At 37.8% G+C, this 17,663-nt stretch overlaps 2 protein-coding genes across 4 annotated transcripts; one reads left to right on the forward strand and one right to left on the reverse strand.

The window, feature by feature from the left end:
- Positions 1-3,944: 3,944 nt before the first annotated feature.
- LOC104808944 lies at positions 3,945-12,997 on the reverse strand. Of its 3 annotated transcripts, XM_010534799.1 has the most exons (12): positions 12,435-12,997; positions 11,882-11,957; positions 11,673-11,800; positions 11,015-11,383; positions 10,158-10,924; positions 9,632-9,795; positions 9,455-9,496; positions 8,249-9,336; positions 7,987-8,144; positions 7,664-7,824; positions 7,115-7,272; positions 3,945-4,608 (listed from the first exon to the last, which is right to left on the reverse strand). In XM_010534799.1, the coding sequence occupies exons 1-12, from the start codon at positions 12,519-12,521 to the stop codon at positions 4,390-4,392; spliced, it is 3,417 nt and encodes a 1,138-aa protein (XP_010533101.1). In that variant the 5' UTR covers positions 12,522-12,997; the 3' UTR covers positions 3,945-4,389. The 3 variants fall into 3 exon arrangements, with proteins under 3 accessions (XP_010533101.1, XP_010533100.1, XP_019057539.1); XM_010534798.1 differs by having other exon boundaries at positions 9,455-9,795; XM_019201994.1 differs by lacking the exon at positions 3,945-4,608 and adding an exon at positions 6,359-6,521 and having other exon boundaries at positions 9,455-9,795.
- A 1,680-nt stretch (positions 12,998-14,677) lies between these two features.
- On the forward strand, positions 14,678-16,750 carry LOC104808946 (crooked neck-like protein 1). Its single transcript, XM_019202022.1, is given in 5 exon segments — positions 14,678-15,933; positions 16,219-16,284; positions 16,422-16,444; positions 16,447-16,566; positions 16,658-16,750. Coding segments are annotated over 4 exon segments (1,293 nt in total). The 5' UTR covers positions 14,678-14,776; the 3' UTR covers positions 16,494-16,566; positions 16,658-16,750.
- The last annotated feature ends 913 nt before the right edge of the window (positions 16,751-17,663 follow it).

The raw sequence follows: 17,663 nt of genomic DNA on the forward strand, positions 1-17,663 counted from the left end.
CCCTTTTTCTATTTCTTTTTTATTTTTTTTCAAATATATATAGAGGCAATCTATTTGATTAATAAACTTAATAACCAAACTGATTTTAAATCGAATAATATATAACAGTAAGCGAAAGAATTTGACATAAAACCAATTTGTTATGCTTTTTTTTTTTGTGAAACCAAGATAACCAAACTTGAGTTCGACTGAATCGAAAAACAAATTATCGAAAATTGTATTTTTTTTAGAAAAAAGTATTTTTGTATTAACTAAACCAAATCAAACTTGGTATAAAAACCAAATGACTATAGTTTTTGTAAAACTGAGATGATCGAATTGAATCCCAACCGAAATTTGAATAAACCACCTCTATAAGTGTGTTTAGATTTCTTCTCAATAATAAGTTTATCTTTATAAAAAAAAATGCAAGATATAATGCTAGATTTTTCAATAGAGATATATACTGATTTGAATTTCATATGAAATATATGATTAACAAACTCATTTTAAAATATTCGAAAATGGTATAGGTGACAAATGATTTAAAGACCCATTTGTATACTTACAATGTTCTTTATATATAAGTAAATATTTTACACTTAATAATTTGTTCAAAACCATTCATAAATAGGTGAGGTATTTGTCCTCATTTGTGGAATGATCTTTACCAACCCGACCAATAAGTTCAATCTTTCAATTGTTCAGAAGAATCTTCTTTTTAGTACATCTTCTCTCTCTCTATACATATATATATATATATGAATATATATATATATATATATAGATGAGGACAAATACTTGAGCTATTTATGAGTGATTTTGAATATATATATATATATATATAAAAGTTGATTAAAAAAATATGCAACAAATGTTAGCTTTATTCGTAAAGCCCGCAGAAAGGGGAATGGATTATGGACCCCCACTCCCCACCCCATCATGACCTTCTTCCACTCAAAACACTTAATATCAAATCTCTCTCTCTATATATATATATAAACAGAAAAAAAAATATCCATTGCGAAGAATAAATGGATATCAACAAAACGGAAATTACGCCTTTTCTCGTCATTAAACTTTTTTCCCCCCGTGGTTCTGTTCCTCTAGTGAACGATCTTTCAACCGTTGAATTACAGAAAATTTGTTGATATCCCAAAACTAATGAAGGTGGAGAATGATCGCTGATGCAAAAAGAATGACGACAATGACAAATTTTTTATCGCTTGTGACAAATTTTTGGTGAAAAAGATATAGAAACGAATTGAAAGTATCGGAATAAAATATATCCAAAAGCTTTGTTAATATAAAATCACATAGTAAACGATAATTTAAAGAAATTGTTTAGGCTACTAAAATTAACAATATATATCTATTTTTTCGATTTTCTATTGCGAGAGAATTCCAAAATCGAACGTGCTCGTTTTGGAATAGTTTTACGAATGAATGATCTATTAGGAAATATTTTTCGAAATGTATAGAGTTAGTATAAAACACGTTAAAAATGTTTCGTGTTGGTCGGTGATGACAATTTTAACGTTCATAAATTCGTGGAGCGTTACAAATTTCATATAAAATCTGAAATTTGATTAAATGTGAAATAAAAATCTCAATTTCTAATTTTCCAAGGAAATATTTCAACTTGATCAATTTGTCAAATAGATATCCAATTCAAATCGACGTTAAATGACCGTTTGAATTGGCAAACGTGTCTTCCACTGTAGCAAAAAAAATTCACCCGAAAGACGACACATATGACACTAAATCCTAATTTAAAAAATCAATATTTAACCAAAAATCAAATTTCGGTTTAATAATTACCGAAATCAAACCCAAAATAGAAAAACTCTCTCCTCTACCGCAACAATGGTGGAATCAGAGGAGAGAGGAAATTCAATGGCGGATAAAGAGAGGGAGTGATGGTGACTGGTGATAATTTTTTTTTCAAGTTAAAATCCGGAAGGTAAATCTTTAGAGAAAAAAAAAACATTTGGTCAATTAATCGTATACTCCGCAATTAGATAAAACTGCACATTTATCATGCCCGAAAAGAGAAGAAATTGCACATTTGTCACTAGTCCATGGGCTAAAATTGTAAAAACCTAATGATTACGATTTTTTAATCTACAAAAAGTAAATATGAACCGAACGTAACAAAACCAAACGAAAAATAATCGAAAAATCAATTTTTTTTAAATAAATATTTTTATCAATAAAAACTGAATCCGAACTGAATCGAACCAAGATAAAATCAAGTAGTACCGAACGGAATTTGATATAAAAATCGAATGCTTATAATTGAATATGAACCGAATCGAACCACATAAAATCGATTTTTTTTAAGAAATGAGTATTTTTATCAATAAAAAACGAACTCAAATAAAATAAGTAGAACCGAAGGGAATATAAAAACCAATTTTTTTTTTATGAGCGAAGGAACCGAACCGAAACTCGAGGTTGTAATCAATTCATCTACACATACTCAAGAACAAAACATTGCTGTAAAACCCAACTTGGAGGGGCTTACCTGTAACCAATTTGTATGTTGAGGATGCATATCCTATCACTTCGACCATAACCATTTTGTCAGAAACATCAGAAATTCGTATAGTTTCAGAAAGAATAATGGAGAGATCTAAACCCTAAAACTAACAATCCTACAGAACAATCCAATCCAATTCCATGGTGAGTTACAGAGACCTTTGGAAAGAAAAGACCTCGTTGCAGATAAAAATGACTGGCGAGAAACAATTTACACAGTTGATGAGCATCAGAGCTTGAGAGAGAAACCAAAGGTTCTCAGATTTTGAGTATAAGAAGGCAGAAATTTCAGAGGGACCATCATCAGCTCATTCACTGGAAATAAACCATCATGAAAGCATATTGAATGCACATCCAAAGTGATGATGATGATGATGATGATGATGAATGCAGGGAAAGAATGGCAGGAGACAGTTACCACATCATTAGTTGTCAACTTCAGCAGCGAAATGACGAAAGAAATCAAGAGCTTACAAAATGGTTAAACTTACCGAATGGTCGAGAGCCTCTGCAAGAGAGAACCATTCAATCCACAGAGCTATCTGGTGAAGAGGAAGAAGAGATAGGAAGAATGCCAGTGTACAATGAAGAACAATGTTCACACCATCTCCACAAATGCAAACATTCATGACCGGCAAAATGGGAATCGATATGGAACGGAAATTACAAGAAAACATCCATCACATTCCAAGGAAATGAAAGGTAAAGCAGTTTACCTGCACTAGTTCCTGATAGAGGTGGACGTTTCGGTACAGTTCCTCATAACCGAACCGTATCGAACCGAAAAATACGGTATTTTTCGCGATCCTAACGTTAAACGGTATTATATTTAGAAAACCGAATTTTAAAAAAAACCCGAAAAACTAAAGATTTCTTAAGATCTATTTTTTTTAAATAAAAACCAGTCCGAACCGAACCGGAACCGAAAACGAACCGAATAGGATATAATAACTGATTGGTACATATTTTTGTAAAACCGAAAGAATCGAACTGGAACATTCTCAAACCGAATACCGAAACGTGCCCCCTAGTTCCTGACACTAGTTCCAAGTTAACTAGCACCTATCCTGACTAGAAATTACCAGGAACTTGGGCTGCAACAAATAGGACACTAATTATGTTCCAAGGCAAATATGCAAGATCCCGTAATAGGATGAAACACAACTGTGAGCATAGATCCTTTTGCTAATGTTAAATAGCAAAATTCTGGACAGACATGAAGTTAGATGTATGATTCAACCTAAAAGCCAAAAGAAGTTCAATGCATAATATGATTATTATATAATGACTCTTCAAAAGTATCAACCAGTAAAGCATTAGCTCCATTCAACATAATAAGGGATATGATGCCAAAACAAATGGACATTATACATACCTGAAAATCAAGTGCTAGATAATCTGAAGCTCTGAACTTGATGTCGGATGAGTCAGGGACTCCCCCTCAAAGAATGCAATTTTCCATTCCAACATATAGTCTCAACAATACTGAACCAAGATTTAGAGGGCCAGGAGCAAATTGTTTCATCACCAATTTATCTTTATCAAACATCTTAATGACCGCCTAAAGCATCCTACTTCTATAATATAAATATTCTGTTTGAAGAAAAATAAAAGAATGATGGGCTACCGCCAACTAAGACCCAATGTATAATGTCCCTCTCTCCCCATAGTATTCCTTTCCTAGTATGATCAAGGGTGACAAGACTCAGAAAAAGAAGTCACAAAATTTGCCAACAGATAGATCTATTTCTATGGATGTACAGGGAAGACAAAGAAAATCTAGGTCACCACCTCCTGTATTCTGCTCTTCTTTTCCTTTAACCAGAGCAGCGAGATTATAGATCTCGAGCCTATGCAGACATACTGGAGTCAATATCTTACACCAGCAAAATTCGAACGACTTAGACCATCTAATGCCAGTTCAACCTGGCGTATAAGCACTTCCACGTTGTGGAAGCTGAAGTTGACTACTGTCTTGATGGAAGAAACACAGTCTCTAAACTCTGACTCCTTTAAAGTGACGGTGGCAGCTCTAAAAGCATTTCGGGATTTTGTGGAAGCTTCCATCGCCAAATTCATGACTTCTGCCTGCAATGCAGCGGAACGAGATATCAGTTTTTTTTTTGGTGGGCAAAATAAAAAAGATACCGATGACAATGACATGCAGTTCACACAACAAAAGGCTCGAAATTGCACACACTACACCGATCTCCATATTGCCTGTTGCAGCACACTTAGAAGAGATAGTCTTCCTTTGTTTTGGCACCCAGCCGGTATATAAGAACTCATTTGGAGTTCATATATACATATCACAAATCTCTGCATGTTTCCTACATGAAACTCTTAGTGCTATTCTCTCAAATAGGAATTGAACTCTTCACCTTTCCTTGATAGCTTAAAGATTTTAACACTAGATTTAGAAATTCATCTAAGAAGCTGGAATCAAGATGGGAAAATCATCATCAACAAATCCCTGAAATTAATGCAAAATTGAAAGTTCTGGAGACAAATAACTAGATCAAACTAAGTAAATTATCCATGAGATCGAAAAACTCATATACAAGTGAGCTTGCATCACACATATTGCACCAGATGGAAAGCAAATGTTCATACAAGGAAAGCCTCATAGGTCTATCTAAGTTTCTGATAAGGTTCAGAATCTAAAACTCATCTTTCCAACACAAATCGAGACTTTATTTCTCACCGAAACCTGAATACAACTTTGGATGATCCTGTTTTATGAGAGGATCCCAACTCTCATTCCCCAAACAAACCCTAACCCTTTCTGAAACTTCTCCGTTAATCACTTTCTCCTCTATCTAATCTGTATTTATAACTATTCGTTGCCAAAACTACTAACTAACTAATAGTACAAAACAACCCATACTAACCATAGTCCAGATTCAATGAATCTACCTAACACATACATCTATCAATACCGTCCGCCCGAGTTTCAGTTTGTCCTCAAGCTGATGATCTGGAATTCGTTCGTTCAAATCCTCGTCGACTTCTAACTTTCTGAGCATAGTATAATGGCTGTCCAAAATCTGCTTAAGCTCCACTAACCATTCCAAGTCTGCCAAAAGTTGTTTTGGATTCGGAGCTGGCTGAAAATCGTTTCCAATGGCCTGCTTCCACAATTTCTGATATGTCCTGCTTGTCCAATATGACTGCTTGTTCAATCCAAACTGCAGAAATATCCCTTTCTCTGACTGAAACACAACCCCACTAAGAATTGCATCATCACATGTCTTCCTCCTCAGCTCTATACGAGTGCCACAACGATCATAAAATAAGAGTCTAAACATTTCCCAATCACGGCACTTCCCAATTTGTTTCTGGCCATTGAACAACATCAAAGCTTCCCCACCCAAATCTGTAGAATCTAGGTAACTCCTTGTCACTACAACCACCAAATCCAAAGTACTTTTCGGTTTTGACATCCCATTCCAGAATGAAGCTGTCATCGAACACCGGAATTGCCATCTTCATGTGTGAATCAATCTTCCCGATGAATCGATCTGAAAGAGATTTGTTCTGTAGTTCCCAATCACCTGAATCTATAAACCCAGCCGCTGTCTGCACCTTTGGGACTTTGTCACGATCGATCGACAAGTCTCCGATCGGCATGTTCTGGTCATGATTAGCCTCTACGCGATTGACGAACGCAATCGGCATCACCTTGAGGTGTGAACTGTTGTTTCCGATGAATCGCTCATGTTGCTGCACATAGCCTTCTTCTTTTGGCTGCGGAATCACCTCTCGAACCTCTGGAAGGATTTTCAGTGCTGGATCGCAAACGATTTGCGGATCTCGATCGCGATATGTCTGAGTCTTGTTGGCTACCATTGCTAGCGTCGGATTTGGCCTAGATTTCGAATTCTAACAATCGTGATCGGCCTCCATCCACCGACACAGCTTCGACAACATTTCCTCTATTCTGTCCCACTGCGCCATTCGTTACTCATTGGGTTTCCGCCATTTCCGATTGAAGACGGGCTCTGATACCAATCTGATAAGGTTCAGAATCTAAAACTCATATTTCCAACACAAATCGAGACTTTATTCCTCACCGAAACCTGAATACAACTTTGGATGATCTTGTTTTATGAGAGGATCCCAACTCTCATTCCCCAAACAAACCCTAACCCTTTCTGAAACTTCTCCATAATCCCTTTCTCCTCTATCTAATCTGTATTTATAACTATTCATTGCTGAAACTAATAACTAACTAATAGTAACAGCCAAAACAACCCATACTAACTATAGTCCAGATTCAATGAATCTACCTAACCCATACATCTATCAGTTTCCTGAAGCACTTAAATTCCTGGTAGATATATTTGATATACACACGGTTCTAAACCTCAAAAAGTAAAGCCAGTGGACCTGCCAGGCCACTTTTTTGAATACGGGAAAGCATCACCAAGAGATAGAAAAGTCTGTAATAAATATCCTTGAGCTCATCGACGCAACAGAATAGCGGTGACATGAAAAAAAAAGCATAGCTAAGCATCTTAAGGAAGAAGATTGTCATCATAAATATTAGACCAACTGTAACATGATACCACTTTATGAAATTTGACTGACTTACAAAGTCCAGTAGCTGAACAAAATTTTGCTGGCTTCTAGCTACATTGTGATGGTTTCCAGCAATACGAGGAAGACCTCCCGTAGAAAAGCAAGATTTATTCACCACTCCTTGATGATTAAAATTATCGATATCTGATGCAGAAGAACATGGCGATTCACCTGAGGAAACAATAAAATCAAAATATTATACAATATTTAGCTTGCCGAAACTAATCACAAGCTTCACACTAGTTCTTATTCAGACATTCTTTAAACCCACACGAAAGCCAAGTGATATGGAAACGTAGTACACATCTAACATTCAAAAACAGCAGGAAGAAAGTAGTCGGCTGAAAGAAAAACTTCAATACAGTGACCACAGAATTAATACTTGAGAATTCAGAAACAACAAGATAGGTTATGGAAACAGACATGCGTATCTCTACATAATCTTTGACATGAGAGGGAACCACCTCAAAAAGTGAAAAAACTATGAATCCATTGTCACTGAAAGTAAAACATGTCTAGATCAAAACACATTGGTAAGCGTATGGAGAAAATCCAAGAGAACCTTTAGGAGCCGTCTGCAGCACTTTTTGAAGTGAATTCCAGTCCCTACTTGCACCAAGACTTCTACCATATATTATCCTCATGCATGACACTTCCGTGCATTTATAGGCCAAAGCAGCTGCAGCCATTTCCTGGTTTGATTCATATTCAAGAGCACAGCTCCTGTAACAAACAAGCAGTGTTCATTCAGCAAGAGATTCCCAAAAATTTACAGAGAATCAGAGATAAACCAATCCTAGAACTAAGTCATACTAGACTCCTGATATGGTTCCTTCCTTGTGGTCAATAGAAATATGAAGGTAGCAAGCTAAAACATTCACTCACTCAGAAAGTTTAGCAGCAGTACTATAAGCTTCAACATGATTCATTGTCTCATTCAAAACGTTCTCGCCACTGCACATTTCCAGAAGAGAAGCTCCATAGAGAAACTTCAGGGATGCTTTGAAGCTGGCCTCCTTATGCTCACACTCAAAGCCAGAGCTCTAGATTCAATTGTGTAGAAAGATATAGACCCAAGATAAAATGAGCAGAAGAAAACTAGATAGTTCAAACAAATATTCAAAGGAGAAGTAAAACAAAACTTAACCTTCAAACAGTCAGCAAGCTTTCTAAGCTTATTGGCCTCTTTAAGGACATCATTTGCAACCTGACAGGAGCTATCCATAGTCCCACGAGTTAAGGCACTGACTTTCGTTGTTGCAGATCTACTTTTGAGGACATTGTCCTGAGATACAGGTGACTGTAGAGGATCAGCTCTGCTTTCAGAAAGATAATCCTGTAATTGATCCTGCCTGGATTTGGCATTTCTATTTGTGCGATATAGGCCACCAAACTTTGAGTTCTGACCACATATTTCGAGATCTGATTGTTTATCGTTTCTGGGTTGAGTTACTGACTCAAACTCACAATCACCTTCCAGATATGTTCTTCGGTTAATAGTTCTATCCCCAGCATCACTGTAGTGTGTATTTTGACCATTTTGAGATATATTATCTCCACCTGATGCAAGATCTTTCAGGCAAGAAGATCTTGTACGAGATGAGGAAATCGATTCCACTGGCAATGCTTTTACTTCTTCTGCATAAGCACTCCCACTTTTATGCGATCCTAAAACCTTTGAAGAGCTTAAATTTGCTATCCGAGAAACAGGTACCCTTCCATATTCTCGAAAGCCATCAGCCAGATGCATTCCATCCTTTTGGCGTGTTTTCATTTCCTTGTGATCTGCAATTGAAACCTCCGATGTTTTATATTTCTGGTTTGGAGACACATTGTTCTCTCCCTCTCCCAACAATTCTGAGTGATTGCCATTGTAATTGCACTTATATTCCATCAATTTTTCCCTCGTTACAGGATCAATGGTTTTATCAAAAGCTTTTGCAGCCAAGAAGTTATCACCAGTTGCGGGTTTAGATTGATGGTCAAGTTTCTTTTGAGATGCACGTACTTTCTTTTCTGTGTCTCGCTCCATATCCACCATGGGAAAACCATTGTCAGATGGTTTTGTGCTCTTCTCAGCCATACTCTTTACCAGATTTAATTTCCCAGGGTTTTCTTTTGATTTATCCTTCTTTGAGAGTTTGTTTGCATCAGCATCCTTGGTTTTCTTGGAATTGTCATTTTCCTGTTGGTGATTCTCCTTCTTCCTCTTGAAACGTGCCTGACAGGCAATACCTAAAGATGTATAATAGAAAGACATAAGTTATGTTGATCAAAAGAAAGTCTGAGTCTGACGAAAATGCTGAGGAACACAGATATACGCATTTATCCTCATCAACATCACACGACGTACCAAGGTCATGAACTTTGGATCTCTGTACAGCACTGTGGTTCCCTGCAGTGTTTATTTGAACAGAAACCTGTAAGTTACTTCCCATAGTGCTCACTGCCTCAATCTGGGTATTGCCTAGACCTCCTTTAGATAAGTCTTTCCTTCTGGTTTTCTTCGTTATTCTATTACATAACAAACCTGAGGTGAGAGGTTGATGGCTTCGATCAACTCGACCAGCATCGGAGACAAGGTTGATAACACCATTCTCCAAATTATGAGTCTGAGAACCAGAAATTCGGAGTAATGATATAACAGCATTTGCAGTCTCTTCCTGGCTTAGCCCACAGCGGTTCATATTAGGCCTACAAAAAATTTCAGGGGCAAAATAGTAAGCGACAAGATAATCTGATGAAATCTCCCAAAAAAAACATAAGGGTTCTGCACAAGGTTGAAGGATTGAGTCAAGAACCAGATTATCAAATAAAAAATTCAATATTAATATTATTAAAACATTAATAGTTTGATTCAGGACCTCGCAGGAACAAGGCCTAACATGGTTCAGTGTTTTTCCCATAAAGAATTACTGAAACCTACGCTAGACATCTTCAGTAGACTAACATTAGAAGAATTGGAACAAGAAAAGAGCACAAAAACTGGAACTGAAGTTATATATGTCAGAAAAAGACAGTTTTATGCCCACGTTTCACAAAACTCAGATACTTACAGCCAAATTTGCATGCTACATGTCCACTTATCAGGCAATTGCTCAGGTTTTATTCCAGATGGTAGTAAGCGCCATGTCTCACATCTATCACACTGAACCCAGCTATCAAGTTCAAGACTGGTTGGAGGAGGGGCAGCCTCAGAACCAAGCCCAATATCCGTATCATTCTGACCAATAGGTCCAATATGTTCAACACCCTTAAAGGGCGTCCCAGATACAAGTTCAGCACCAAATCTATTATTGCAGACACTTGCTTTTGATTTTGGTGCCTTTGTTAACTTCTCCGAGCTGACCAGATAAGGATTCTCTAACCTTCCACAAGAAAGCTTCGCTTCATTTGATTTCTTGGGTGCGACTTCTGGGTCACTTTCTCCATCCTTATTAATATCCTTCTGCAGCATACTTTCAAATGTTGAAGGATCATTACTAAAATTTAACCTATCTAAACCACAGTTCGTATTCTTCCTAGTTCTCTGACCAACGGCAAACTTTTTTTGTTTCTTTGTCTCTGCAAGTGATGGACTTTCCTTGCAAATAGTAGCATCAATAGAGCTTATCCCGCTTTTTTTGCTTCCATTCAGAGTTTTCCCACTACCAAATGCATCACAAAACTTCTTCGATGGCAGAACAGGAAGTTCTTTTTCAATCTCAACCACAGGTTCATTGTCTACAACAGTTTCTTGTTTAAGCTTTTCCTTTGCATGAAGCAGAGTATGAGGAAGTGGAGACATCAGTTGACCCTCTGAGACAGGAGCTGATGTCATTTCCTGATTCACAGAGTAATATAAAATGTATATCAAGATTCAGCCACTTGTATCCACAAAAAAAAACGAAGTAAAGCAAAAGAGATGATCTACCCGAAGAATTCTAGAAGGAGATTCATTAGGTGTATCTAGAGATAAATACGGTGGTACTCTGCAGCTATTATCATGTGTTTTTACTGGTGGCAAGTTAACCAGTAAATTTGGAGAATCATCTAGACCAAGGCCTCTATGCACCACTGCAACTTTCTGGGACAAGATTTCAGAACCCATTTTGATCCGGACCCTGATAGGCTTGTGATCAGACACATAATTGGCTCTCATTATCGTGTTTCCTTTCTTCATGGACACTTTCCCAGAAGTCTGAATTGAAGGGGAGTCTGAATCTCGCTTGTTTTGTTCATCCTGATTACTTTTTAGGTTACATGATGCAGATCGCAGAGATCCTAAGTTCCTAACTGCATTCTGCACAAATAATCGATAGTCATGCTGTATAGAGTAGAATGATTTTGTCAGAAAAAATGCAAACAATAAAAAACTCCTAATGAAAACAATAAAAAATGATCAGGCGCATCCATCACTCAAACTAGTCACATTTGCTTCAACTCCGAAGATTAATTTCTCTTATATCTTTCTTTCCAGTTAACTCACTTAATGAGAAGGGCAAGAATGATGGACATTAAAAGAATTTTACGCTTTACATTAATTCTCCTAACTGTATCTTCAAGTATGTCGACAAATATTTTCTTCCTACCTTCCCGGGCAAACTGCTAGGGTGTCGTTGTACATCAGGACTCCTTTGAGGAGTGCCTCGAAGCAATGGTGCAGGCAGTGAATCTTCACAACTGGACAAAAATGTTCCATAGCCACCATACTTTTGACCTGACAACTCATATAGTTCTATCAAACTTTATTTCATATTTCAGCATTGTTGGCTGTCAAAACCCTTTTAATATCACTTACCCAACAGTTCTGCAGATAGCACCCCTCCTTCAAAAGCTTTCTGCAAATGGCCAAGAGTATTCTCTATCCTCTCATCCTTTAGGGAACAAAGCACCAAACTTTGATGTCAACAATGGAATAGTAAATATAAAAACACACACAAGGTGAAGGGGAAGGATTCAGAAGGTTGAATATTCAGTCGAAGATCGATTAACCATGCGAACAAACACGTATAGAAAGTTAGAAACTTACATACATCACAAACAAACACTGTAACTGCAAAATCTTACTGTCCATTTTAACGGAACACCGTGAATAGTTCACTTTGTGATCATATTCTTGCAACAAAATCTCAATTGAATGCAGACTTTACACTGATTGAAAGTGTAAGATTTGAAAACTTTTGTTTTCAAATACCACAACCACCAACCATAGCAAAACTCAATAACTAGCATAAGCATTCAAAGAACTTAGATTATATGGGACAAATCTGCATTGCAACTGTATGAACACTTGCATATATACATATATCAAAATGTAAAGATATAAAAAAAAATATCTAATGAGGCCCCACCAAGTAAGCGAGATCATCCAAAGGATCAAAGCCTTGACAGATAGAAGAGATTGCCTCCCCTTCCTGAAGATCAGAATCGTCTTCCATGTTCTATACCAACAAATAGAACCCAACCACAACCCTAGAAACCCGAACTGCAAACATGAAATCTGTCCCGAAACACAGAGAGTAACCCTGACGCTAACCAACCTTCCCGAAAATCCAGCATCGTTCACAAATCCCTTCAAACCCGGAAATAGTGATTCTGAAGCATCGAAATATCCCCCAAACCCTAAATTTCAAAATTCCAATCCAAAGAACCGTCTTTCAGTCCGTAAACACGAAGTTAATCGATTAATCCTGGTACTCTTCAGGAACCCGTGATCAATATCGGCGATCAGAGAGTGGGAAACAGAAGAATGATCCACAACTCCGCCGAGTTGAATCAGAGTCAGACCGCGTAGAGGGTAGTGGCGGCGAGTTACGCTCAGGCTTAAAATCGTTGGTCACTCCTCTTTGTTCGGGCTCTTCGCAGAAGACGGGAAGAAATAGTGGTTTTTGTTTTGGAGCCGTTCTTAGCTTTATTATTAATTAATTTTGATTTGTAATTAAACCCTAAATCCGTATCTTATATATAGATTTAAGATTCAAATTTAAATTAAGCCCCCAGATTTGTCTTTGATGAGCGAATTTGCCCCTTATTTCTTAAATAGTAAATACCCCTTTTTATATGATTTGACATCTGAGTTCATTTTTTGGATCATTTAACAACCAACGAGAATTTATATAATAAAAAATATACACAGCAGCCAAACATATCAATTGAGTCAAAATTTTATTTGAAGCAAAAAAAAAAAAAAGAGAGAGAAAAGATACACGTCTATATGATAAATTTATAATCATAAATTTCTATCATATGATCAGATGTGTAAGTTTATGTCCAATTTATCAATTAATATATATTGATGGGTTTTTTTAAAATTACAGTTATTTTAATTTAACCTAATATGTTAAAATGGTCAATTTACGAGGAATGAAAATCTGAGTATTTATTATAAAAACTTATCTAAAGATATGGTAGATACTAGGCCACACCCCACTTCATTGGGATGGAATAATAAGTTGCTGAAGTCTAGGTGGGATACTAGAGTCTCTAGAACAATTGTTTTACTCGGTTAGCAAATGATCACTTACACCATATGGACAGAACGACAATTCTAGAATTCATAATTCTGTCTTTTTAGATGTTGAGATTCTCTTATATACTTTTGACAAGACTCTACCATGGATAGCAACATTTTTCTGACAATTTAAGCCGGACCTAATTTATGAGATATTATAGCGATGGTTTGGGTAATCATTGTATTGGTTTTGGTTTAGGACCAAGGCCGTCTCATAAAATTCTGGGATCCCGTATACATCATATTTTTAAATTATTAAAATATATTAATTTATATATTAAATAATAATAATATTTAAATATAATTAAAATAATTTTTTTTTGTTGAGGGTCCGTATACATAATTATTAAGAATTACATTTAATAATATATATTACTAATAATTTTTAAAATAATTGAGGCCCTATATTTTTTTGGGCCCTGTGCGGTCACACCTTTTGCAGTCTTTTTGTTGAGGGCCCGTATACATAATTATTAAATATTATATTTAATAATATATATTACTAATAATTTTTAAAATAATTGAGGTCCTACATCTTTTAGGGTCCTGTGCGGTCGTACCTTTTGCACTTGGTATTAGACGGCCCTGTTTAGGACTACTATCATACGGTTTAGAGCTACACTCGCATTTAGTGGAATCCTTAGAACTCTTCTTAAAAAACGTCATATATACATAATCATATATCATACTACAATATTTTAATGTGTTATTTGTATGATATGATAATTAATTAAAATTTATAAATTTACCATTTTTAAAATTTTGTATTATGTAAAGATAAACATTTATTTAGTTTAACATCTTAAATAAAATTCCTTTTGAAAAATTTGGCATCTTTTGGATGTTTTTCTAAAATAACATTTTTTTATTCTTAGGGCTTAATCTTTGCTAAAAAAAAGTAAAGTTTCCGTGCAAAATAAATAATGCGTAGGAAAAGGAAACAAACATTAATAAGTATAATTTATTATTTTTATCAGCAGAACCCTTTCCGTGTGAAAGAGGCAAAAGTGTATACATACATACCTATATATAACCCCGTGACAATAGAATACCCTAACCGCCACAACTCTTTCGAGACGAGAAAAACCCTAACATTTGTTGATCCCATCTCCCTCTGTTCTCTCTAAGACTCTCCCCTCTCTCTCTCTCTCTCCCGACTGAAACTCTTCTTCGCTGTCAAAAATGGCTTCCGGGAAGGATTCGGATCCAACCCTTGGGTATTTAACCCCCAGGGACACGGAAGTTCAGCTTCCGAGGCCGACTCGTGTGAAGAACAAGACGCCGGCGCCGGTGCAGATCACCGCCGAGCAGATCCTCCGGGAAGCTCGTGAGAGGCAAGAGGCTGAAATCCGACCTCCAAAAGAGAAGATAACAGATTCGACTGAGCTTGCCGACTACCGCCTCCGCCGTCGGAACGAGTACGAGGACCAGATCCGACTCGCTCGGTGGAACATCGGAATCTGGGTGAAGTATGCGCAGTGGGAGGAGTCGCAGACGGATTACGCTCGTGCACGGAGCGTGTGGGAACGCGCTCTGGAGGTCGATTGCAGGAACCACACGCTATGGCTCAAGTACGCCGAGTTCGAGATGAAGAACAAGTTCGTCAACAGTGCTCGGAATGTATGGGACCGTGCCGTCACGCTCCTCCCGCGCGTGGACCAGCTCTGGTACAAGTACATCCACATGGAGGAAATCCTAGGGAATGTGGCCGGAGCTCGGCAGATATTTGAGAGGTGGATGAATTGGTCACCGGACCAGCAAGGCTGGCACTCGTTTATTAAATTCGAACTCAGGTACAATGAAGTGGATCGAGCTCGATCGATTTTCGAGAGATTTGTCCTGTGCCATCCCAAGGTGTCTACGTACGTTCGGTATGCAAAGTTCGAGACGAAGAACGGCGAGGTGGCACGTGCAAGGAATGTGTACGAACGTGCCACCGAGAAGCTCGCAGATGACGAAGAAGCTGAGAAGCTCTTCGTGGCATTTGCCGAGTTTGAGGAACGGTGCAAGGAAGTAGAACAGGCTAGGTTCATATATAAGCTTGCACTTGATCATATTCCCAAAGGAAGGGCTGAGGATTTGTATAGGAAGTTTGTGGCGTTTGAGAAACAGAACGGAGACAAGGACGGGATCGAAGACGCCATTGTTGGGAAGAGGAGGTTTCAATATGAAGATGAGGTGAGGAAGAACCCTTTGAATTATGATGCATGGTTTGACTATATCAGATTAGAGGAGAGCGTGGGCAACAGAGATCGAGTCAGAGAAGTCTATGAAAGGGCCATTGCAAATGTTCCGCCTGCCCAGGAGAAACGTTACTGGCAGAGATACATTTATCTCTGGTGAGTTCTCCCTTTTGGTATTGTTTACAGATTTCGGCAATAACCCTAAACATGGTATTGCTTTCTTCGAAAGTTCTGAGTTTATGGTGTTGATCAAGGCTTGCTTTAGTAGTTTGGCAGTGGTTTGTCTTGGTCACGTATTAGTTCTGTGTTGAGTTTTTTTAATTGTTGGGCCATTACGTCATTTAGAATTGATTTCTGTTTCTTGTAATTAAAAAAAATGTTTGTGGTTTCTTGTATTAGTTGGCATATGGTCTGTTTACAATTTGTCATGAAATGGTGTAGGATGAATTATGCCTGCTATGAGGAACTTGAAGCGGAAGATGTCGAGCGAACACGAGATGTTTACAGGTATGCCCGTGTGTTGAGAGCAAGAAATTATGTCCCTTTCCATTGTGTTTATGGTTTACCAAATTGCTGCTGTTGTTACAAATTATTTAGATACTTTAAACTAACTCTTTTCTGAATTGGCTCGCTCATGTCTTCAGAGAGTGTCTGAACCTTATACCGCATCAGAAATTTTCCTTTGCGAAGATATGGTTGCTTGCCGCTCAGTTTGAGATCCGGCAATTGAATCTCAAGGGTGCTCGACAGATATTAGGCAATGCCATTGGAAAAGCCCCAAAAGATAAGGTATGGCCAGCATTTAAACTGGAACCAGTTTGCTGCTATATTATTTTAAGCATACTTGGTTACTCTAATCCTTTGTTTTTTCAATGAACAGATATTCAAAAAGTACATTGAGATCGAACTCCAGCTAGGAAACATAGATAGGTGCAGAAGATTGTACGAGCGGTATTTGGAGTGGTCCCCGGAGATTTGCTATGCATGGAGCAAATACGCTGAGTTAGAGAGATCTCTTGCTGAAACTGAGCGGGCTAGAGCCATTTTTGAGCTTGCAATATCACAACCAGCTTTGGACATGCCTGAGCTGCTATGGAAGGTATTTGCCTTTTGGTGCATATAGACCTTGTGATTTATTTGTTGTCTGGCTAGAAAATTTGTCGTTATTTTCTCGGTGGACAGAGTAAGTGTTAATGCGATTTTTTCAAACAGAATGGTCAAGAATTCTAAATGGGTTGTGTTGTGACAGGCGTACATCGATTTTGAGAGATCAGAAGGTGAGACCGGGAGGGCAAGAGCTCTACACAAGAGGCTCCTCGACCGTATCGAGCTGATAGATGCGTCAGGAAGAGGAAGGGAGCAACAAACAATGGAGAAACCTTGGAAGAAGCAAAGAACGACAAGTCCAGGGACCTAAATGCAGCCCATACTCACCCGTGACCGGCCAAGACTCCTTTTGTGTATACTAGTGTCGGTTGTGCAGTTGTAATTGCCACATCAGCATTTTATGAGCTTCTCGAACAGCTCGACGTTGTGTTTCTGGGTTTTAGGAATACAGTCGGAAGTTTACGATGTCAATGTCTGAAATTCATGAGTGCTTCTGCAGTGCGGAGAAATTGCTTCATAAATTGTGTGGGTTGATGTTGTGGAGGAGCATTCTTCTGTTTTTCCAAACGTGTTTGGGCCATTCTTTCATGCATACCTATCCGGGCCGTTGGCTGAGCTTGGAAACCGCAAGGAAGCCAACCTGATGTGGAGGTCGATAGCACTCTATGATCTAGTCGCCGGGAGAGTGCAGTCCGAGTCCGAAACAACGTCTACCACTGGCTTGCCGTGGAATCCTCAACATGAGGGGGCCATCTTCGTCTACATAATCAATTAGAGGA

Source organism: Tarenaya hassleriana, unplaced genomic scaffold (assembly GCF_000463585.1).
Source record: "Tarenaya hassleriana unplaced genomic scaffold, ASM46358v1 Cleome15, whole genome shotgun sequence".
In the NCBI taxonomy this organism is placed as follows: Eukaryota; Viridiplantae; Streptophyta; class Magnoliopsida; order Brassicales; family Cleomaceae; genus Tarenaya; species Tarenaya hassleriana.

Coding starts and splice junctions, on each gene's coding strand:
- LOC104808944 (XM_010534798.1), bottom strand. CDS start 12,521: ATGGAAGACGATTCTGATCTTCAGGAAGGGGAGGCAATCTCTTCTATC. Junction 11,801..11,881: donor GCTATCTGCAGAACTGTTGG/GTAAGTGATATT, acceptor ATGAGTTGTCAG/GTCAAAAGTATGGTGGCTAT. Junction 9,337..9,454: donor ATCCAAAGTTCATGACCTTG/GTACGTCGTGTG, acceptor ATACATCTTTAG/GTATTGCCTGTCAGGCACGT.